General features: G+C 40.4%; 1 protein-coding gene across 2 annotated transcripts; it reads left to right on the top strand.

Annotated features, from left to right (window-relative positions):
- The first annotated feature begins 1963 nt into the window (after window positions 1–1963).
- LOC134403009 (core histone macro-H2A.2) lies at window positions 1964–22537 on the top strand. 2 transcript variants are annotated; one of them, XM_063133021.1, is made up of 9 exons: window positions 1964–2088; window positions 6492–6731; window positions 9724–9830; window positions 11077–11274; window positions 13702–13812; window positions 17424–17523; window positions 18408–18497; window positions 20449–20623; window positions 21810–22537. In XM_063133021.1, exons 2-9 carry the CDS (start codon window positions 6560–6562, stop codon window positions 21973–21975), a joined length of 1119 nt encoding a protein of 372 aa, XP_062989091.1. In that variant the 5' UTR covers window positions 1964–2088; window positions 6492–6559; the 3' UTR covers window positions 21976–22537. The 2 variants fall into 2 exon arrangements, with proteins under 2 accessions (XP_062989091.1, XP_062989090.1); XM_063133020.1 differs by having other exon boundaries at window positions 1964–2092.
- The last annotated feature ends 325 nt before the right edge of the window (window positions 22538–22862 follow it).

Here is a 22862-nt window from a genome sequence, read left to right as displayed (position 1 = left end):
GTACGATATAGTGCAAGGACAGCAATACATGGGAGGGAGGAGCAGCTTTATTGCACGGGGTGGGGGGGAGACACTTCCCCTGCTCCAAAATAAGATGGAAATGGGAGGGGAAGAAGCGAGATGAGCACAGGACAGGGATGATGTCATGTGAGTACTGTGCTACAAAAACACATTCCAGGCATGGGAAGAGTGCAATAAATCGCTGGTGTGATGGAACTCTAAGTAACCCCTTACTGCGCTGTTTCAATATACATAACTAAAGAATTAATGGAATGCTTAACATATTGGTCTTAACTGGCATATAACATATATAACATTCTTCATACAGTTTTACTTTATAAATGTTGGGCATACCTGTATTTCCTGTTCTCTACTTTGTCGATGAGATGGTGGGAGCAGAGTAACTACAGCTCTTGACCATTGCCCATACTGGCTGGGGCTGATAAGTCCAAAAACATCTGAAGGACCAACACACATTCTCCACTCTTTCTATAATATATATGTTTATAATATTTAACTACAAAATTAGATCAACTAAGCCAAGATCAACATGTATCCAAAACTGTGGTAAAAGTGAGCTGTTCTGAATCAGGTCAGATTTATTAAATTAGCAGTTAAGAGTGCCTACAAAAACCTTTAGACCATTGCTCAGACCTCAGGTTAGGGAAGCTTCACTTTCACTAAAAGTAATTTATTAAAGATCATTAGCATGGAAAGTGGGGAACTGCTAATTTATTGTAAAAACATCAAGAGCTGCCAAACTTCAAAATCTAGGTTATAAAAATGTAGAATGATTTAGTGGTCATTACTTATTTATCTATTTACAACCAATGGCACATGCTATATTTGATTGAGTGCTATCAGGCACTCTTTCAAAGTTAAATGTTAGGCAAGACAATATGTGATCTGGGCTGACTGACCACCACTACCAGCTCAGGTGTAGTCAAAAGACACAATCCTCTATCTCACAATTATGTTTTTGTTGGGAGAAATGTAGCTACATTTGCAACAGCAAAATTTACAAAGATTTTCTGATGACGTTATTAGTTGGTGAAATGTTATTTCATTACTTTTATCTTCCAAATATTTTATATGCTAATGTGGAACTGTTCTAATCATTGAATCTTGTGTATATATTTTACTGAAAGCCTCGTGGAACAAAGTAGAATTTGCTTCATTTCACGGTATCAGACTGAAATGAAGATATTTTACCCCTTAACACTTAGCTGCCCTGTTATATTCAGTAGTGTGGTTGAACAGTGGTACCCTTTCACTATATAATTATGGGTGAAGCAGTTATTCTAATCTCCATTGGTAGCTGTAAACACATAGCCCGTGAAGTATTGATTCTGGATTAACATAAAGGATGTGATTTTCTAGGATATCCGTGATGGAGAAGGGCTTCTGGCAATAGATGAATGCAAATGATGCATTCTTGAATTCAATGTGGTGGCATCTCCTAATACAGAAGCAGTGTGTGAAGAGAATGTTGTAACCTGCTGGCAGTGGATCCAAAATACCCTACATAATATTGCATAAAAGCTCCGCCCCCCTTTTTTAAAAATTCGGCCAGGCATTCAGTGGTAGAGCTTTCTTTTAGTTAATTCTTACTACCTTTTTAAAAAGTAATTGCTGTGAAGCAACAACTAAAGAATGCCCGAAGCATTCAGGAACAGAATGTGGTAGAATTCTAAAACGAGGTAGGAACAAGTATCGGTGGGTATTTTGTGATGGTTGCAAGCTACCCAGCAGCAATTTCAAACGAAGGACAAGATAAAGCCTGCTCTTTCGCTGCTAGCATCTTTGCCTGTTTTCTGCAACCTGGCCTTCCTTCTCGGTCCTGCCCAGAGAAAGGTTCTGCAAGGAGAGCTTGTCTACGCCAGGGCTGGCGGCGGGGGCGCTCGGAGGACCGCGCTGCCGTGACTCCTCCTAGAGGTGGTATGTGGAGAAGGAACACCCCCCCCCCCCGCTTCCTACCACCGGCCTCCAGAGCTGCCGCCATTGAAACCATACAATACAAGCGACGAAAGGGAAGGAGGGAGCGCGACACAGGCACTGCGGCACTGAAGCTGAGGCGGCAACAGACGGGCAGGTGACCGGGAGGGGGGAGGCGGTTTGTTTAATGCACCCCACACAGACAACCGGCTGGTGCGGGTTGGGTGTTGGTGGAGGAGGCCTTTCGCCGTTACCGCCCCCCCTCCAAAAGGGACGGAGGCGGACCGCAGTGAGGGAGCGGCCCCCTAATCGAGCTTCAACCGCCGCTCCGTTCCGCTGCACGCAACGTTTTGGGGAGAGGCGCGCCATGCTCCGTAGAAACGGGGGCTGGGTTTGCACGGGGGTGGTGATTAGTGTTAAGAAAAAGCGGTAGAAAGAGTCCTTAAAAAGACAGGAGGCCGCTGAGGTGGGAGTGGGATGTGGCGGCGGCGCCTCACAGAGAGACGGGAATCGCAACCGGCTGAGAATAGCATGGAGGGTCGCGGTGGGGGGTCGCAAGAGAGACAGAGGTCCCCTCCATAGCACCGCAGAGGTCAAAAAGATGCCGCTGAAGGAAGCGCTCCTCGCCTCACCGTTTCTTTCTCTCTCGGGGGTGTGATCCCTCCCCACCGTGTACCTCTCCCAAGGGGGAGTGAGGTGAGAAAAGGTCACTTCCCCGGCTCTTCCCTTTCCGGGGCGCCTCAGCTAGAACCGGTTAACGGCACTACCTCAACCACTCCCCTCTCCCTGCTCTTGGACTAGATGTGGAGCGAGACTAGGGAGAACGTGCCACGGGAGCCGGCAGGGGGACACTTTTCTCCCTCAGACAGGACGAAAGAGAAGAGAATGGGAATTGCGCGGGAAAGGAACGGTGTTCTCCCCCACAATTCCCCGCGCGCGTCACTTGCTTGCGCAGCAGCATCTGCTTTCCTTCATACCTAGCCAACCGCCGCCCAAGCCACCCCCTTTTTTAAAGCTGCCGGCGCGCGCTTTTCAACCGTTCGGCGCGTGCCCCCCCTCCGGAAAAACGGGGGGCGGGTCTTTTCCCACTCTTCCCCCCCCCCTTAGGTGCCTGTGTTCTTGCTTCAAGATCTCGCCCGTTACGCAAATAAGTTTAATGCTTTGGCGGTTTGAATTTGAAAAATGAAGAATTCCTGCTTGAATTAAAGGCCGGCCCCTTTAAAGGGATAGGTTTCCCTGTATGTGGGCTAGAAATACCACCTCTTTCCAGCGAGAATGTTATGGAGGGAAGAGGAAAGAGTCACAAAGCATGCGCAGTCCCGTGTGGGACGAACTGCGCACTTCGTTCCTCAGTGTCACGGTTTCTGATGCCTCTTTATAGTGTTTGCATTGAATCAATCAGCGATTAAATGATCATGCACCTTTTTTTTACAATTTGCATCGTCCCACCCACCGCCTTTATCTGTCACCACTGCTATTTATTGTTTGCTCCTTTTTCTCTTGTTAGCCAGTTTGTAGGCCTGCCTGTTGTTAGGGATATAAATGTTTTAAAGAAATGAAGTATAGATTCGTTCCTGCATCAAATCCCAGTGGACCTAATGGAGATAATAAAGTAAGCACATAGTCTGGACAGCCCATGTGATTCCTTCTTGCATTCCTGACCTTTGCTAGTTAGGTCTGGTTTCCACTAAAGTGGTAAAGCCAAGCTTGAGCTGTGCCACTTCCAACTGCACGTGAAGACTTATGGCTAGATGGAGGATGATTCCCTGCACATACAAAAGTTGCAGCTAGGCAGAGATAAAACTAGGCTAGAAGCTTTTCTAGAACATTTCTAGTCTACTATGAGAAAAATACTTTTTTTGTATGGGGGAACATTCAATAATGTTAAATCACCCTCCTCAGAAGTGGTACAGCCCAAGTACCACCTCTCCATGCCCTGTTCATGAAAGAAACATGAAGGAAATGGGGCTATGGCCAATGGTCTCACCTGCAATACCAATATTCCTGCTGGTCATACTGACTACCATTGCACGTTCAACAGGAAGCCTGAACAGGGAGCCTATACCCATACAGCTGTATGGGACACCTCAGTTCCCTATTCAGACCCTCCACTAAATGCAGGGAGGCCAGATGTAAAGAGCCAGCAAGCACATTACTATGGGGGTGGGGGCAGTGGCACATGATCTTCATCATGTTCCCTGAACGTGGAGGGCACTTTTGAATGGTTCTTATACCGCCCAGATAACATGAATTAGGTCACCCAGTCTCATAAATGCAAGTAGACGTGCAGATTTCCTCACAGGTTCAAATATACAACTCTAGCAACAAGACAGTATTCACAGACAATAGCACAACCCTAGGGTTGTAATCTCTTTTTCCCTAACTGTTCTTCTGTACCTCAAATAGCTGCAAGTGTGACAAGAATAAATGCAATAGGTGCAGTTTTCTCCATCACTGCCTGTCTGTTCCGGGAATGCTGCACTTGTCTGCATTTCAGTTTGTTAATTCATCTTAAAGGAAGAGCCTTTTTATGTAAAAGTGGCCACTATTTTCATCTATCCAATTACACAAAAATGACACAACAGAACACAATAACTGTGCTATGATACCCTAACTGTAACTAAACCTAAATAAATGTAATTGAAATAATCACAAATGCTTCCTCTGCTTACCCATGGCTACATATCTCTGTTGTCTCCCTTGTGAATTTGTAAGCCCTTTGGGGCAGGAACCTGTCCTCTTATATTTTGTAAAGTGCCCATGCACAGAGATGGTGCTGTATACGTAATAATGATAAGAAGACTAGATTATTAGCACTTCGGCTGTTTCATCAAATGTATGTCAGTCAGGTACATTCCACTAGCTAGATTATAACCCTGAGTTCCACATATTTCCTTGCCAGGAAAAGCTCCACCTGCTGAATTTCTGTGTGTCAGCCTACTGTTAAAGGCTCAAGAGCAGGATCAGTAAAAAATAAAAATAAAATGTTATATGGATCTAAAATATAAACTGAAAATATAAGCTGATCAGATGCAAAGGAGGATAGAGCTTATGTATTTTTAGTAGTTGTATAACAGAAATATTTTTAGCAGGTGCAGTTTTAGCCATACTTGCTGTAACTGCTAATATTTTCATTTCTATACCATTTTTAAGAATGTAGAACTTTTGCTCTATTTTATATTTAGACTTCCTATAAAACTATGAAATTCTATTCAACGATTACGATTGATTGTAAGAACAGAAATTGAATCATACAATTAGGACCTGCAACAAAATATTGTAGAATGAATTGCTCCTGTTTACTCTTCCAGTCAGCCATGCCTTACTCTAGGATACTCCATTCCATTCTCTCTCACACACACGTTTTTCCATTTCACTCTCAAAAGATGGTCAGCTTTCTGGCCACTGAGCATGCCTGATCATCATTTGTCTGTTTGTGGGTTTCCTGGAGATTTTTTTTTTTTTTTTGTACTTCTGCAAACCTTTGATTTAAGCCTGCTGATACCTCCCCTTTGAGTCTACCAGCATGTTGTTTTGGCTACATAAGTGTGGACACTCCCACCTGAACATCAGAAATAGAGGGAATGATTACAAGGGAAACTAGCTGTTGAAATTGGTGCCAGTTTGTATGATCAAACCCATGATTTGTTAACTATGGGCTCATCTACACCAAGCAGGATATTCCACTATGAAAGTGGTATGAAAGCAGAATATAAAAGGCAGGAGCCCCACTACAGCTTTATAGCTGTATTGAAGTATACTGACAACTATTGGGGCCCATGACACATCTGCACCGAGCAGGATATAACACTATGAAAATGGTATGAAAGCGCTATATGGTATGTGTCATGGGCCCCCACAGTTGTCAGTGCACTACAATATTTATTTATTTATTTATTTATTACATTTATATACCGCCCCACAGCCGAAGCTCTCTGGGCGGTTTACAACAATTAAAAATAGTAAACATTAAAAGTATACAAAAATTTAAAAAACATAAAAACAGTATAAAAACTACAGTATCCATTTAAAAACAACAATTCTGGGGTCCATTAAAAAACAAACTTAATGTCGTTAAATGCTGTTAAAATGCTGTTAAATAGTGCTATATACCAGTAGTGTGGCTCCTGTCTTTTATATACCACTTTCATAGTGGAATATCCTGCTTGGTGTAGATGAGCCCTGTGTGTTCGTGAGCATGACCAAGTGAGTGTGCTGATTCCTGTCTGCTTCTGCTTTCAATGAACCGAGGAACAGGATAAACAATCCAGAATTAACCCATGGTTTGTTGTTGGGTTAACTCTGGGTTGTTTAACCCTTAAGCAAATCAGAGATTCCAGGTTAGCACGCCATGAAACAACCCAGAAATGGGGCATTCCAGGGTGTTAATTGAAAGCGTATTTTTAGAAATACATAAGCTCTCCTGCGCATTCCTTGGCCATGATATAGGAACCAGGTCTTTCAAATGTATTATTCACATTGTTGTCCAGTTGATTCCTAAGTTCTGTTTGTTATATTTTACACCCAACATCAATCCCTGTCTTCACCCTCTGTAGGTTTTCTATTAGGGTAAGCAAATAAAGATCATCTGCTGCTGGAAGACTGAAAAACACAGCGTGGCAACATGTCGGCCAGAGGAGGAAAGAAAAAAATGACCAAGATGTCACGCTCCAGCAGAGCAGGTGTTATTTTCCCAGTGGGGAGAATGATGCGGTACTTGAAGAAAGGAACATACAAGTTTCGAATAGGAGTAGGAGCTCCAGTATACATGGCAGCGGTCATAGAATACCTAGCAGGTAAGAACATCTTTTAATTAAAATGATGAAGCAACAAGGCCAAATGCTTGCATAGCACTTCTGAAAACCTGGTAAACAGTACACTAAAATAATCTGGATGTTGTTGAATTCACGTTTTTAGCAAAGCAGTGCAAATAGTGGAGATCCTATCCAGTATGCTATATCTTGGAAGGCTTTTCTTTTTTGTAAGTTGCCTTGGGTGCTACATAATGGAAAGGCATGATATAAACTCTTAAATAAATACAGGCAAAGGTGTTGATGGGCTTTAACTGAAAACACCTCTATCCTTTTCACCCAAAGGAAGACCCAAACTTTTTGGATCATGACAGGAAATGAAAATATATAGAGCTGGTTCACACCTGGGCCAAATGTGTAAATTATTCACATGTCAATTCATAGGCATGGAGCCTTAGTGCTCTCGCTGCAGTGCATGTAATCTTTAATAAAAACCAAGGGATACACTAAATGCTTATACAATAGATCCCACTTACACAATCAATCTATCTTTTCTTTGGGACATGTACATGTGGATAAACTATCTGTTTTGGCTTAAAATCTACAGTGTATGCAAGTCACTGAAAAGCCTATTTTACTTACATGAACTTTCACTATTATTAGTCTCATATTAATGCTAATACTAAATTTCAGGAATAAATTAATATGCCTCAAAGTATCTCCTAAAAAGGGGAAGTAATATAGTTTTATTTTCGATCAAAGTTGCTTATGTCCAGCAAATTTACAAAAAGTTCAAATCAGCCACATTATGACTTTCCACTTTTAATTATTTTGTGGGGAAAAATACTGCCAAAATCTGTAAATTGTACATCTACTTCTAAACCAAATTTCTCCTTGTTTTTAAACATAGCTTTGCATCCATATCAATGTCAGGTTGTCAGCGATTAATCATTTGATGGATGGCAGCTGGAAGTATGGGAAATTTCTCCAGCTGAATACAAGGCTGGAAGAAATATTGATGGTTAAGAACTTGACATATTTTCCTAGTTTGGTTTTTCCAAATGTGTAGCATTTCTTTACTCTCCTGTTTCCAGCTCAAACCAATTTATTTATTTATTTATTTATGGATTTTTATGCCGCCATTCAGCCAAAAAAGGCTCTCACGGCGGCTTACAAAAGTACTTCTTGACAGTCCCTGCCCACAGGCTCACAATCTAAAAGACATGACACAAAAGGAAAGGGGATTGGGAGGGAGGAATTCACTTTGATCTGTGCCTACACTGCAGTGGTCAGCAGTGCTTCTGTTTTCCATAGTCCAGCCTTGTTTTGAAGCACTAGCCTGCGTAGCCATAGGTGACAAGGAATTGCATGAAGACAAGTGTGTACAATTCCATGTAAGCAAATGAGTGGCTCCGTCCCTCCTCTGCATCCAGCATAGAAGTGGGCTCCAAGGGGAAATAAACCTCTTCCTCCATGCCCAGCATAGAAACGCAGCAGACTGCAGCAGGAGAGAATGGATTCTCTGTCCCTTCTATAGACTGCAACCAAATTAATAAAAAAAAAAAATCGGCAGTATATATTCCCATATTTTAACTTGTAACCAGTTATATCTTTACCTTTGTGTGAGGCTTAAGTCAGCAGAGCAGATGTGGTCTTGCACTGAATGCTCAATCTTTGAAAGTAAGACTGGCAAGTATTTATTTATTTATTTAAGGATTTTTATGCTGCCATTCAGCCAAAAAAGGCTCTCACGGCGGCTTACAAAAGTATTTCTTGACAGTCCCTGCCCACAGGCTTACAATCTAAAAGACATGACACAAAAGGAAAGGGGATTGGGAGGGAGGAGGGGGGAAAGGAAAGCAAATTCAGGCACTACAATCTTAGTTGCAAAGTTCAGCAGTTACAGTTGACAGCAGGAGGGAGGGGGCTCTCAGTTGGAGCTGGACCCAGGCACGGTGGAGAGGTGCCTGGCTGCTGCTTCCTCCCTCACTGGTGGCCTCTCCAGAGACAGTTGGTAGCAGGAGGGAGGGGGCTCTCAGCTGGAGCTGGACCCAGGCACGGTGGAGAGGTGCCTGGCTGCTGCTTCCAAGTATGAGAAGCAGGGCCCTTTTGCTGCTAGCACTAGCTCTGAGCATGGTTCTTTTTTAAAAAAATTAAGACGTCCTGCAAGGTCCATTTGCTTATAGTTTTTAGAAAGCTTGCTTTCAGAAGGTGTTTGGGGTAACTGCCTGGTCTGCTTGTTTTTATCTCTTCTGTTTGCTACTGTTTATTGCTGCTATAACATTTTACTATTGACTTTTTAAATTAGGGATGATGATGATGATGATTTACATTTGTATACTGCCCCATAGCCTAGGCTCTCTGGCAGTTTCTATGTTTGTACTTCGTTTTTAATGAATTTTATTGTAAGCTGCATTGAGGGCCCTTAATGGGCCAGGACAGTGAAATATAAATTTGAAAAACAAAATGAATATAAATAAACAAGGTAGACATCTATTCAAGAAAAGGGACATCACCATTTTAACATAGTTCCTTTAAACTAGGGTGACCATATGAAAAGGAGGACAGGGCTCCTGAACAGTTGCATAGAAAAGGGAATTTCAGCAGGTGTCATGTGTATATATGGAGAACCTGGTGAAATTCCCTCTTCATCACAACAGTTAAAGGTGCAGGAGCTATACTAGAGTGACCAGATTTAAGAGGGCAGGGCACCTGCAGCTTGAACTGTTGTGATAAAGAGGAAATTTCACCAGGTGCTGCATGCCTACAAATGACGCCTGCTAAAATCCCCTTTTCAATACAACTGTTAAAGATACAGGAGCCCTGTCCTCCTTTTCATATGGTCACCCTATTTAAACTAATTGAACTTAAACATCCAGCTAAAGTATATGACAGGAATATCTTTGTTAATAGCCTGAATAGCATTATGAGATTTCTGATCAATTTGGGGGACGTGTTGGAAAACTCATAAAGGAAATCATGTACTAAAAATATATAGCATTTCTTGTAACTGAGGTGTATCCCAATGTATTTGTAGCAGAAATATTGGAATTAGCTGGTAATGCTGCAAGGGACAACAAAAAGGGAAGAATTGCTCCACGACACATCCTTCTGGCAGTTGCCAATGATGAAGAGCTGAATCAGGTATGCTTTCCCGGATGATTTCCAGAAGATGTTTTTATTGGATTATCTTCTTCTTTCCGTAGCTTAATCCCCCACTCTGGCACCAGCCTACCAGAAATGCTAGGGTTGTTCTCTGACACTAGTATATACTTGTCACCACCGGGGGGGAGGGGGGAAATCCTACAGACATTCATGTCTCTGGTAACAGTTTGCTGGCAATGGATGTGGTGTCAATGCTTAACTACTAAAAAGAGGTGCTGGGGCTTGAATCAGAATGGGAAATACTACTGCTGCTACTTCTGTTTAAGAATTCTGGCTATAAATACACTAATTGATCTTGGGCTCTGGTCACTTATTGCTGTGCCTCAGTATTCCTGAGCTGTAAAATGGGATCAGTGATCATTGCTATGAATAAAAAATAGTGCATATCTGTTTATTTGCATTTTTTTAATTTGCCCTGTAGTGCAGTGCTAGCAAATGTGTTTCCCTCCAGATGTTGTTGTGTTACAACTCCCATCAGCCCTTGCCAGCAAAGCCAATGCTAAGGCATCATAGAAGTTGTAGGTGAACACAGTGTGGTGTTGCGGCTAGAGGTTTGGACTGGGAGATAGGAGATCTGGGTTCTAGTCCCCACTTGGCCATGGAAGCTTACTGGGTGACTTTGTGCCAGTCACGGACTCTCAGCCCAACCTACCTCACAGTGTTGTTGTTGTTGTTAGGAGAAAATGGAGAGGAGGGGGACTATGTATGCTGTCTTTGGTTCCTTGTGGGGGGGGGGAAGGTTGGACATAAATAACAAATCGAGGGCCACACATTCCCTATCCCTGCTATAGTGTATGGCAAGTACACTGGTACAAGTGCATAGGGCTTCAGAATAAGTAATTTGATTCATAAAATGTGGTTTCGTTCTGTATTAGATGGGGCAGGTGTTACTGTGAATATAATTGCTTGTTAATATATCTGTGCTCTGCTCTGAAAAAGCCTAATTCACAGTCTATTGTTTGTTTTTTAAAATTACTTTGAAGAACTTTAAAATTATTTTTCTGAGAGTTACAATATAAGGACAAAACACTGTATTTGTTTTTATTTTACTTATTTAACTACATTCTTAGTTCATCCTTCCTTCAAGGAGCTTTTGGCAGCATATATCAGGTTACAACATTTTGTACAGTGAATTGTTTATAAAGGCAACAAGCACATCTAGTCAAACTCAGGAGAATTTGTATTCAGATATGTTCTGTTTCTGTACATTGCCTCTTTTCTGCAGTTGCTAAAAGGAGTGACCATTGCAAGTGGAGGTGTTCTGCCCAGAATTCATCCAGAGCTTCTTGCCAAAAAACGAGGCACCAAAAGTAAATCTGATACTATCCTTTCACCTTCTCCAGAGAAGAGAGGGAGGAAATCTTTGGGGACCAAGAAAACTGGAAAGAAAGCAAAGGCTGCCAAAGCCCGGACACCCAAAAAGGTAAGCAGAACCTGAACCAAGTGGCTCTACGTATTAAGGAAAATAGGCTGTCCCTCTTAGGTTTGATCTCACTCTCTCCTGAGAATGCTTTCTTTATGGTCAGGTTCATCTCTGATGTTGTCAAATATTCATTTATTTACTGAAGGTTCCTGGATAAAGTTGTCCATTAGTAATAGCCCAAAGATAGGCACTTCAAGAGCAGACCTGACCTTGCAAGAGATGTGTTCCTTTGCAAGTTGATTCAGAGGAGGACAACTCAAACTTTTCAAGAATTCTTCTGCTGTATAATATTAAAATTTATGAGCCAGGAAAAAAAACCTTACATCTAATGCAAATTTTCCCTATTAAAGTCTGGGGAGCCTGTTTGGAAAAGTGGGCAGGGTCTTACACTTCAATTATAAAAAACCCCATCAAACCCACATTCATATGGAAATTAGTCTCATTGGGTTGCATCCAAAGGTTCCCTGTCTCCATCAGAGGAAGGGAGCCTTTGGATGCAAATCACCGGCTTCAACAGAGCTTATTTCCAAGTAGTTACACTTAGGATCACAGTCTTAGCCTTTTTAGATTTTAACATAGATGTAAAGATCTGAGTTTTTGTCTCCACTTTCAACGTATACCCAAAGACAGGAAACATACCAGTCATTTCCATGATGAAAATGATTACAATGGGTAAAAATATACCAGATAGTCACATATGGGTATTGTCAACTCAGTACACTTATATCAGAGTTGCAAACAGACACTGGTAAAATACTATTGTTCATGATCTGTTTCAGTACAGGACAGAAATGACCACATGTATTTGTTTCCAGAATGGTCAAGCACTGGGATATATTAACAACAGAGTTGATCCTGAAAGCTGGGCAGACATATCTTAGACTTCATGTACCCATTCCCTCATTATAAAGATGTAAAATCTGTAGCTATTTTCATGTTTTCAGAGCAGAAATAGCAGCCCCAAATCACCATTTTCATCATAGGAGCAAATAAATGATTCACTCCATATACTGTTTGCAAAAATGTGCACACATCAATGAAAGCATAATTCTCCATGTGCGGAAAATGATTGATAGATGAAGGGTGGGAATTAGTGGGGAGGGAGGAAAGGATGTAGTGAAAGACTAAATTGTCTACTCCAATCCTAAACACTCTTACATGAGATTAAGTCCAATTAAATTCAATGGAGTTTGTGTAGGCATATATATTTATTATAAGATTGCACTGCACGTAATGATAGTGGCCTGCCTATTCTTTAAAAAAAAATACAGTTGATAAATGCTTTCTTTTTCAAATTCCAGTGATGCTTTGTTATAATTACATTACAGCACCAAAGCTATATTTTGTTGAGTTGAAACAAATAAATTCCTAGTTCATCTATCTAATCTGGGTGGCATTGATTAAAGTAAGAAAGAAGAACAAGGAGAACATGTTTCTGGTGCTGGAGAAAGAAATGTTTTATTTGATGTGAATGCCTGATGCGTTTTGCAGAGCTATTTTCTCCTGCAGGACCAATATTACAAGATAAACCAGAATAAATATGGGCAATTCTTTTTTTACAAAAATAGATAAACACACATAGGGACAAACATTCATACCTTCTATAGATTTTTTTCTCTAAATGCCCACATATGTCATAACCATAATGTACTGACTCACTTTTCTTACATTTAAAATGCTTTGTCATTAGATGTATATCAGCTCTGCCAGTTAATTTCAGAACTACAGTGAATTTTATTTTCATACATATCAAATATATCTAAGACATTAGAACTCTCTCCACTGACCACAAGAATCCTCTACTTGCATTCCTACAATAATTAATCACTACTCCAAACAAAAGACATCTAAAAAAAGGCAAAGATTGCAAATTTAATGAAAAGTAAAAGAATAAAGTAAACCAAACTTAAGATGAAATGTGTTTGTGTTTAATACTAGCATTCAGTGTCCTCAATTGGCCAAGTTACATATTTGCTTACAGTGTGGTCAAATCCTTACACACTGATTTCGCTATCTTGTTTTTACACAGTAAGACCTTTATGTGAAAAAAATCCCTCAAGTGGAAAACTAAAAAGTTAAACATATCAGAGGAAATACTAGCTGTGAAGATGTTTTTCCCCTCTGAATTGGTAATTCCATTTTTTACACAAAGACTATTTTTCACACAGCAGCTTCCTAACATGAAAATTAGGTGATGTGAACTCACTGCATGAGAATCTTCCCACCTTAAAAATAAACATGTGAACTGGCCTTGAATGTACTCTTGGGATGTTTACAGAAAACTTCTAGAAAATATGATCATCCAGACCTGTACAATGGTAATGCATTATTTGTGTGTACATTTTAAAAGTCTTATAAAATATATAAGACTACTGAAAGACTACTAATAGCTTTTCTTTTCTGACTGCTCCTATTCTTTCCCAATAGAACAAACAGAAGGAGAATGAAAAGGAAGGAGCATCAAATTCAGCATCCGATGATGGACCTGGAGATGGGTTCACCATACTCTCTTCTAAGAGCCTTGTTCCAGGGCAGAAGGTACCGAGTCAGAACAGAAAGGGGTTCAAAAATTGCCCGTACTATCCTGCAAAAGGTGCTCAACTCAGATCTCTCCTTCCAAGTATTTTAGTCAGGATTCCATCAAGACTCAAATATTTTTATGTTAGCAAATAGAAGTTATTTCTTACGAGAATTAATTTGTTCAGGAAATGGCTTCTCTGTAGGTCATCAACTTTAGAAGCTACATGTTCTGTGAATCTATGTTCTACCCCATGCGTTCCTAACCTGATTAATATGATTGATGTGCTCCTGATCTCTTATTACTTGAACACTATTCAAATGTGATGCAAAAGTAATAAGCCTCATTGCCTCCTCCATCCCTTCCTCACATCCCCAGCAACGTATTATTACAACTGTTAGACAGTAAACCTGTTAGCAACCAATTTAGCTGCTTAGGGTTGTATCCAATAGTTGTACAAACAGTGCAAGATTCCTCCAACCAATTTCAGGTAATGCCCCCCCCCCCCAATGCAGTCTCAAACAACACAGACTCTACTGTTCAGGAGGCAGGGGGCAGGCTGACCCTTTGAAGAAGGGTTTCAGGGCATATAGTGGCCTGCAGGGGGAGGAGAGGAAAAGAAAGAACTGTTGCACTGCCTTCTGTTCCCAAAACCACTGGGTTCAACCCTTTCGCAGGTGCCTATTTTTCTTGTCTATAAAAGAACAAAGGTTCTCTGTGACAAAAGTGCTTCATGAAATAAGGTGTAGGTTCTGGGACTGCATTAGCATAGATTAAATTTTATAATCTCTGAATATTTTGCTGCTACTTCATTGTAGGAAGATGCAAAGCTAGTAGAGCTGAAATCCAAGAATATTAGATATTGCCTGTGCAAGCTGGAAACAATGGGTGAATTTTAGAGAAAGCTATGTGCCCTTAGGTTCCATTTATTTCAATGGAATCTTAAGTGTAACCATAGATATATGTATACAGTATGTATAAAAATCAAGTCTTTATCTTGCTAGGGGCATAGGAGTACAGAAGCAAGCTTCTGTACATGTTTCCATAGCTGCATAATTCCTTTTCCAGATGTTGGGGCTGCACAAGTATACCAGAAAATTGGCAATAGCTCTAATATTCTGCATTCAAGAGGCAGTAGGGAAATAGATCTCGTTTCCCCCACCCACCCCATTTCCTCCTCCTTCACCTGAGTGGTAGATCAGTGCTATTTCCAGTGCCAGTCTATGGAGACACAGCCCCAGCCATTACTGTGCACATGAGTAGTGGGATCAGGGGCAGATTAATAGATTATTGATTACACAAATAGGCTTTTAGAAGACAGCAGGTTCCTCATAATAGGAGTTGGCATGTCAAAAGCAGGCACCCATCCCAGAATAGGATGACAAAGAAGGTGTGGATGTATGCCAGCCTCAAAAATGACCTTGAAGGTCATTTTCAAGGTTATATATCACTGCACAGCATGGATTACGCTACCTTTGGGGAATCTGTCACAGCTCTGAAAGTAATGAACCATTTTGGAGATGCTATACACCAAAATGAAATCAAGCAGCTGTCCTACCAAACCATTTGTCATGCCAAACTACATCTGTTTGCCAAGGGCATGAGGGAGCTGCACATGCTGCTTGCATCAAAAGTTGTGGTTGATGGCAAAGTTGCACGTGCTCATCATGAGTCAAAGATCTGGCTACAAGCAGATCAAATGCTTAGAGGCGTTCTTAGCCGTCCACTTAGCCTGGAAGGGGGAGTCTGATATTTTATCAGTGGCCTAGACAAGGTTACTCCTGTGTCCACTGCCTGACTGGAACTATTGGCATGTGGGTGTAAAATGAAATGTAACACAATATGATGCAAATTTCAAAAATTATTTGAAGAGTGCTGAGTGTGGCTGTCAGCTGTTCCATTCCTGTTTTCTTATGCCCTTTATGCAAGCAATAACTACATGCTGACTTATTGTATAAACCTTGTACCTTCACATTGTTGAACATGATTGTACACAACCCATACTCCCGTTTGTCCATTTGTATCTATATGAAATGTGTAGCAAATACTTTTCATCTTGTCCCTGCTTTAAGGGGTATGGTCATGACTCCTATTTGAAAATAACTATCCAATTTGAAATGTATTTGAGGCCTCATCTACACCAAGCAGGATATTCCACTATGAAAGTGGTATGAAAGCGGTATATAAGAGGCAGGAGCCACACTACTGCTTTATAGCGGTATTGAAGTGCACTGACGACTGTTTGGCCCCATTGACACATACCATATACCACTTTATCTTGCTTGGTGTGACTCCTGCCTTTTATATACAGCTTTCATAGTGCAATATACTGCTTGGTGTAGGTGAGGCCTGAATTGTTAATAACTTTGTAAGGAACTATCTGATTTGAACATTCCATTATCAAATTATAGGAAACATGTTGGTTTCTAAATATGAAATAGCTGTGTTAGTTAAAATGATACAGCAGTCCAAACTCATGATTTTGCCATAATTTCTGGGGAGTTGTTATTTGAGCCCTTATAGTACTTTACCCATCAAAGATAGAATTCCACAGCTATCAATTGTTTGGTAGCACAGATCCTTGTGTTCATTTTGGTGTATAGTAGCACTTTTTGGATGTTGTCTGGCCCGCTATAAAGAGTTAATTCTGCTACCACTTCGTAGAATAAACGAGACAGCATTCCTGAGGAGAAAAAGGAGCATGTACTCATCATGTATTTAAAGGCTCTATTTGAAAAGTGAGCTCCTGGTACTCTGAGTTTGAATGTGAGATTCTAGCAACCCGATAGCAACTTGAAAGCTAAAAAAAGGAAGATCTTCTTGCACTCTACTTTATTAGTTTGGAATGAAGATAATTCCACAATGTTAGTGAGCAAGAATGAGCAACGGGGCAAACATATTTAACTTTGTATATATTTTAATGGGATCTGGCTGTGACTTTACAGGAAAGTGATTTGGGGGTCATGATTGACAGTTCATTGAAAGCACCAAACATCAGAAGTAAAAAAAAGAAGTCAAATTCCATGTTGGGAATTGTTAGGAAAGAGACTGAAAATACAGTTCTTAATATTAGAATGCCTTTATATAAATCTATAGTGGGTTATTTTGTATAGTTCTGGTTGCCACATCTCACATGTCATGACACTGGAAAGGGTGTGGAAAAGAGTGAAATTATTGGAGGATAGGTCACCTTCCCTGAAAGGAAAGATTAAAGTGTTTGATGCTTTTTCGTTTGGAAAAGAGGATGGGTGGGATGATTAAGAGTTTTATAAAATTATGAATGGTATGGAGGGAAATTTTTCTCCCTCTCCTATAATCCTAAATTTCATTTGAGAGATCTTTATCCTCCTCTTCAGCTAACAAAAGAGTTAGCCAAGTTCAAAGGCTTTAACCATGACAGCTAAACAGAATCACCATTTTCAAAGCAGTCTATCTCTGGATACCAGATGCTAGGGACATGCAGAAGAGGAAGGGCTGTTGACTTCATGCCCTGTTAATAGGCTTTCTGGGGACATCTGGCTGGCCTCTGTTAGGAACAGGATTCTGGACCGTAGGGTCCCTTAGTCTGATCCAGCCAGGCCCTCCTTATATTCTTACACATTTTTCCTCCTGCTGCATTGGCATATTGCAGCTGTCTCTGACACAGAGTGACATCAGCCATATTGGTTCTATGAAAGTAGAAGGCATTGTGCATCCAACTACTGGTGAAATAGACCTCAAGGAGGAAGTAGGTAAGTCTAAGACTTTTTTTTTTTAAGTAGGTGGAGATATTTGAACATCTGAATAGTAACTCTTTCCCAAGAGCACTGTTCAAATCCAGTAGACTTTTAAGTCTTAGATCAGAAATCAAAACTGGTTTTGAATTGTTCTGGAAAGCTGTACATGTTACAGATAACTAAGAGTTTTGTAATGGTAGTAAACATAGGACTGGTTCGTCACATAAGAATTGTGTAGATTTGGTGATTTGTTCAGTTTTAGGTCAAGGCTGTAATCCTATTCACTCTTACTAGGGAGAAAGTCTCATTGAAACCAGTTGGCCTTCTGAATAAACATGCATAAAAGTCCTTCCTTGGACAGCGTTTTCCATCTTTATTATTAGCAATTATTTTCTTTCTTTTTTAACTTTTTCTCATATTTCAGATGCCCATGTAATTTTAAGAAAACTAATCAATGGCCTTAGCTAGACCTAAGGTTTATCCCGGGATCGTCCCGGGGATCATCCCTGTTCATGTAAATGACACACAGGGGATCCTGGGAGCAGGCAGGGACAACCCCGGGACGATTCCGGGATAAACCTTAGGTCTAGCTAAGGCCTAAGTTAATGCAGTGCTATTAAAGCCTTTTGATGTAGTATCCTAAAGCAAGGTGCACTCACATTAGACTTAGGCTAATACCAGTGTTTTAAGACATTAGTTCAGATAGTCTTCTTTTAAATGGAAATTTTGAGGCACAGGGAATAAAAATGTGCTTTTGTTCTGTCAGTGGTAAAGGAATCTCTGACCAGGCTCAAAACTAGTTGTATTTGCATCTGTACAAACCGACATCTGTACTTTTATGTGAAAGCTCCATCCAACATTATAATAAAGACAGACCTTGCTTTTATGGGTTTTTTTAGGCAAAGCACTGGAAAAGGCTGGAGGGAAAGAATTCTTAGAAACAGTAAAGGAACTCCGTAAATCACAAGGACCTCTGGAAGTCACAGAAGGTAACATCTTTTTTTATTACAATATTATTATTCATCACTCAATATGTCCTCCTCTCAAATATTCAGCTTTCTCTCCTGCCATTCTTTGTCCTTGAATTGATGTTCTATACTGGAATTATAAAGATTAAAAATACCTAAAGGGAATAGTGGTTCTAAGGCTCTCTTTGCTGTGGCTATCACTGCCTGACAAAGCAGGGGTTATCTTTTGTTTTAAACACTGCTATAGATCAAAACTTGATTTATCTAACAAATCAGGCTCTATTGATTAACAGTGTAATCCTATACATGACTACTCAGAAATAAATCCCATTGAATTCAGTTATGATTGCTGCCAGGTGTATGTATAGGATTGTAGCTTTTAAAAATTTCCACCAATATTTTTTTATAAAAGTGAGAAACAATGAAATGTTTGATCTCATTCATAGAGGTTGTATCTTTCTTAGGAAATTAACAGTACAATCCTATACAGATCTACTTAGAAATAAGGCCCACTAAGTTTCATGGGACTTACTCACAGGTAAATGTATATGGCATTGTACTCAAACTGTAGGACTAGTTGGGAAAATATCTATATTCAGTGTTCCCTGATGACATAGACATCATGCTACGCCACAGTGGTTAAGCATTTTGAGCTAAACTATTGGGTCTGTTCAGACAACACACTAAGCCATGGTTATGCCACCAACCCTTTTGCAGCAAGTGGTTAGTGAGTGTGTTTAAACATGTAGCCACCGTGGTTAGGAATGGTTCACACAACACGCTAATCCATAATGTTTAGCTCAAAGTGCTTAACCACCATGGTTTAGCATGTTGTCTGAACACGGCCATTATGGCTTAACGTGTTGTGTGTATCATGGTTTAGCATATTGTGTGAACCATTCTTAACCATGGTAGCTGCATAACCACAGTTTAAACATGCTCACTAACCATTTGCTGCAGAGGGGTTAGCAGCCTAACCATGACTTGGCGTGTGGACTGAACAGGCCCATTCCTTTTTAAATAATTTCATTTTTCAAATCTGAAAAAGTAATTGTCTTTCTATAAATGGTCTTATTATGAAAACAAAAGGGAATTATGGTTCCAAGCCTTTCGGCTCATAAGAATAAATGAGATATAGCATGTAAAAATAGAAATTCCTCTTCGTTGATCGCTTTTGACAAGAGTGTTGTCATTAATCAAATTGTTTAATCAAATTATAGGCAAAGAAGGAAAACATTGTAGAAATAGAAGTTCTTTAGATAAAATAAAATACATAAATAACCTTAAAGGAATACTGTTATCATTATATGCCAATATAAGATGTGCAATCTCATATACTTACCTGGGGATAAGTCTCACTGAACCCAGTTTGACTTCTAAGTAGGCATGCATAGGACTGGAGATGTTATTTGTATGTCTGTGATATTCTATCTGATAGGTAACTGCAGTGCAACAGAAGTAAATGCTGTATTAGGATTATAACTAAAGTTCTTTGGGTTTGGAAATATGGAGACCAGGCTTAAACTAATCTACTCATCATGGCGAGTACAGGGCCACCTTTTGGCAAAAGTGACAAGCAACTAGCTTTACTTCAAAGTTTTAAGTGGATGGGGAATCATCTTGGCTGTGCCTGCCCTCTTTGTAACTCCAAAGTTGGGAGAATAGGCGGGGGTTGGGCCAAACCAGCAAACACTGCCCTTTTCTGATCCAGGGCAGGGAAGACTGGTATAGGATGGAAATTGCACCACTGCTTTTAAAGGCTCCCTTAGTGTCTTCAAGCAAAGACATCCAAGCCAACTCACTTATTGCCCCACTGGTTCTTTCTTAGGGAAAATCCATTGGGAACTTGCTGGGGGCAGTGGCAGGTGACACTTTTTGGGGGAGGGGGCAGCAAAGGTAGGCAAAAATGGCAAGCCCTCGCTTAAAACAAGAATCTAACTTTTGTTCTTTTCCATTTTTTTTCCTGCTTCAGCTGCTCTCAGCCAGTCCACTGGCCTGGCAGCAAAGTTTGTCATTCACTGTCACATCCCACAGTGGGGCTCAGATAAGTGTGAAGAGCAACTGGAGGAGACTATAAAGAACTGTTTAACTGCTGCAGAAGACAAGAAGCTGAAGTCTGTGGCTTTCCCACCTTTCCCCAGTGGCAGGTATGTGTGTTCTCAGTTAAATGCTGCTGTTTAAGTAATTCATGACAAGCTTCACACTTAAATTATGAATGTATCAACATCTTATGCATAAAGGGGTAGTAAGTAAATTCATTTTCGGACACATTTACTTGTGGGTTACCGTCGTGGTTGTTGTTTTTTCTGATAGGACTCTTGTGCCTCTAACAACTGTATGTTATAGAGAAATTTAGCAGGTGAAACTTTTCTGATGGCATCACCTGCTGAATTTCCTGGGTTGTATCCAGATTTAAGTGCTTGCAACTGGGCTAATAGAAACAGAATTCCCCTCCCTATAGCACCCCAAGACCCCTGAAAATGCTACACAGAGGGCTAAGGAACCCTGCTGCATGTGTTGAGCTTTGGTGTAGGGGAGCATTCTCCAAAATCAGGCAGAGACACCTACCATGAGCAGAACCATTTTGTGAATGGCAGGCAGATCCTGGATCGAATCCTCAATCGGTGTTGACAATACTGGGCTTAGACGGACAAATGGTCTGACTCTGTATAAGGCAGATTCCTATGTTCCTAGCTTTGCCTCATTGCTTTGACTGTCAGTGTGCATTTCCAAAGCAGTACCAGCCAGCTGCCCTAGCATGGACTTTGAGCCATCGCTTTGTTTCCATGCCTCTTAGTCAGCTCAAATTCTAATGTTTCAGGACTGCTGTTACCAATTCACCCACACCTCATATCTGCTTTGATACACTGGATTATTCAACTGCCCTCTCTCCCTAAGAACCCTTGTCTCGTACCAGTCTTTCCTTGCTTCTCAGACAAAGTATGTTCTCCTTCCTTCAGATGTCCCTATTCCTGGGCCAATGGCCCTTGCCCTCAATTTGCTACAGGAGAGAATCTCTTATCTGTGCTGCAACAAAAGCATCTGGTTCAATAAACCGTGGCCCAATGTGGGGTTGTCGAATGCTTTGGCAAAGCATATTGACATTTCAGTTACAAAATATGTGTGGCCTAAGCATAATCAAATACAGTGGCCCTGTTCAGAAGACACTTTAAACCATGGCTTTAACCACTGTGAATAAGGCAAAAAGCCTTATTCACCAAGGTTAAAGCCATGGTTTAAGGTGACTTCTGAATGGCACCAAAGTTTAGCTCAGAACTTTTTAAGCTAACACTTTATTTTCAAACTTTAACCTTGCTCTCTTTTCCCGTCTAGAAATTGCTTCCCGAAACAGACTGCAGCCCAGGTGACTCTCAAAGCCATTTCTTCCCATTTCGATGACTCCAGCCCTTCTTCCTTGAAGAACATTTACTTCCTGCTTTTTGACAGCGAGAGTATTGGCATCTACGTGCAAGAGATGGCAAAGCTAGATGCAAAGTAGCAACAGAAGCCAAATGAAATTTTATTTTTCAACATGAATATGAGTAGGAATGAGAATTAGAAGTGGGTTTTATTTTTAAAATATTGTGAGGACGGAGTATGTGAGTAGCTTTGAAGTTTTGTGATGGGTGGAGGGCTTTTGTTATGGAAAACAGGGGAAATTGTTTGGGAGAGTTTGATCTGCAATTATACCATGCTTTAGACCCCCCCTCCACCATTTTGTATCATCCCCAAGAGATTACGTTGCCAGCTCTCTACATTTTAATGTCTCAAGTTATTTTAGTTTAGACCTCTTTAAAGATTAATCTCATTTTAGAGTAGCAAACAATTCAACACACAAAACAAATTGGAAAAAAAATGTGGATTGTTTGCTTCCCTTTCTTTTCCCACTGATAGTTAGAAACTTTGCGTTGTGTCTACATTCCATGTTGGAGAAAGTAATTTCAAAGAAAACTCACTTGGTGCTTTACTGTTTTACCCCAGAACGATCTGTAATTGCTGAGAATATTTCATCTTATTTGTTTTTATAAAAAAAGGGCATCATGCTTTTTTAAAACTTTAAACTTGCACTTTTTCATTTATTCTTATTTCCAAAATGGGAAAGCAACTTCAGAAGTACATTTTAGGGAGGAGAAAAGTATTTTGGAACAGCACAATGATTCAATAGTGACATTGGTGTTTGCCACTGGGAGAGATTCAGATTTGCAGAATTGACTCTTGATGTTTTGCAAATCTATGGTCATAAGTATTAGACACCAGAGAATCTGGGTATTAATAATAAATTACGAGAGATGGAATATGGATACACTAATAAATGAAATTCACAATGGTAGTTAGAATTTTTGATTAATGGTTATCTAGTTCCCTTAATTTCAACTTGAGAGGTTT

Source organism: Elgaria multicarinata, chromosome 8 (assembly GCF_023053635.1).
Source record: "Elgaria multicarinata webbii isolate HBS135686 ecotype San Diego chromosome 8, rElgMul1.1.pri, whole genome shotgun sequence".
Classification (NCBI taxonomy): Eukaryota; Metazoa; Chordata; class Lepidosauria; order Squamata; family Anguidae; genus Elgaria; species Elgaria multicarinata.
The sequence above is the reverse complement of the archived record's forward strand: the minus strand, read 5'-3'. Positions and strand labels throughout refer to the sequence as shown.

Coding starts and splice junctions, on each gene's coding strand:
- LOC134403009 (XM_063133021.1), top strand. CDS start 6,560: ATGTCGGCCAGAGGAGGAAAGAAAAAAATGACCAAGATGTCACGCTCC. Junction 6,732..9,723: donor GGTCATAGAATACCTAGCAG/GTAAGAACATCT, acceptor ATGTATTTGTAG/CAGAAATATTGGAATTAGCT. Junction 9,831..11,076: donor ATGATGAAGAGCTGAATCAG/GTATGCTTTCCC, acceptor TCTTTTCTGCAG/TTGCTAAAAGGAGTGACCAT.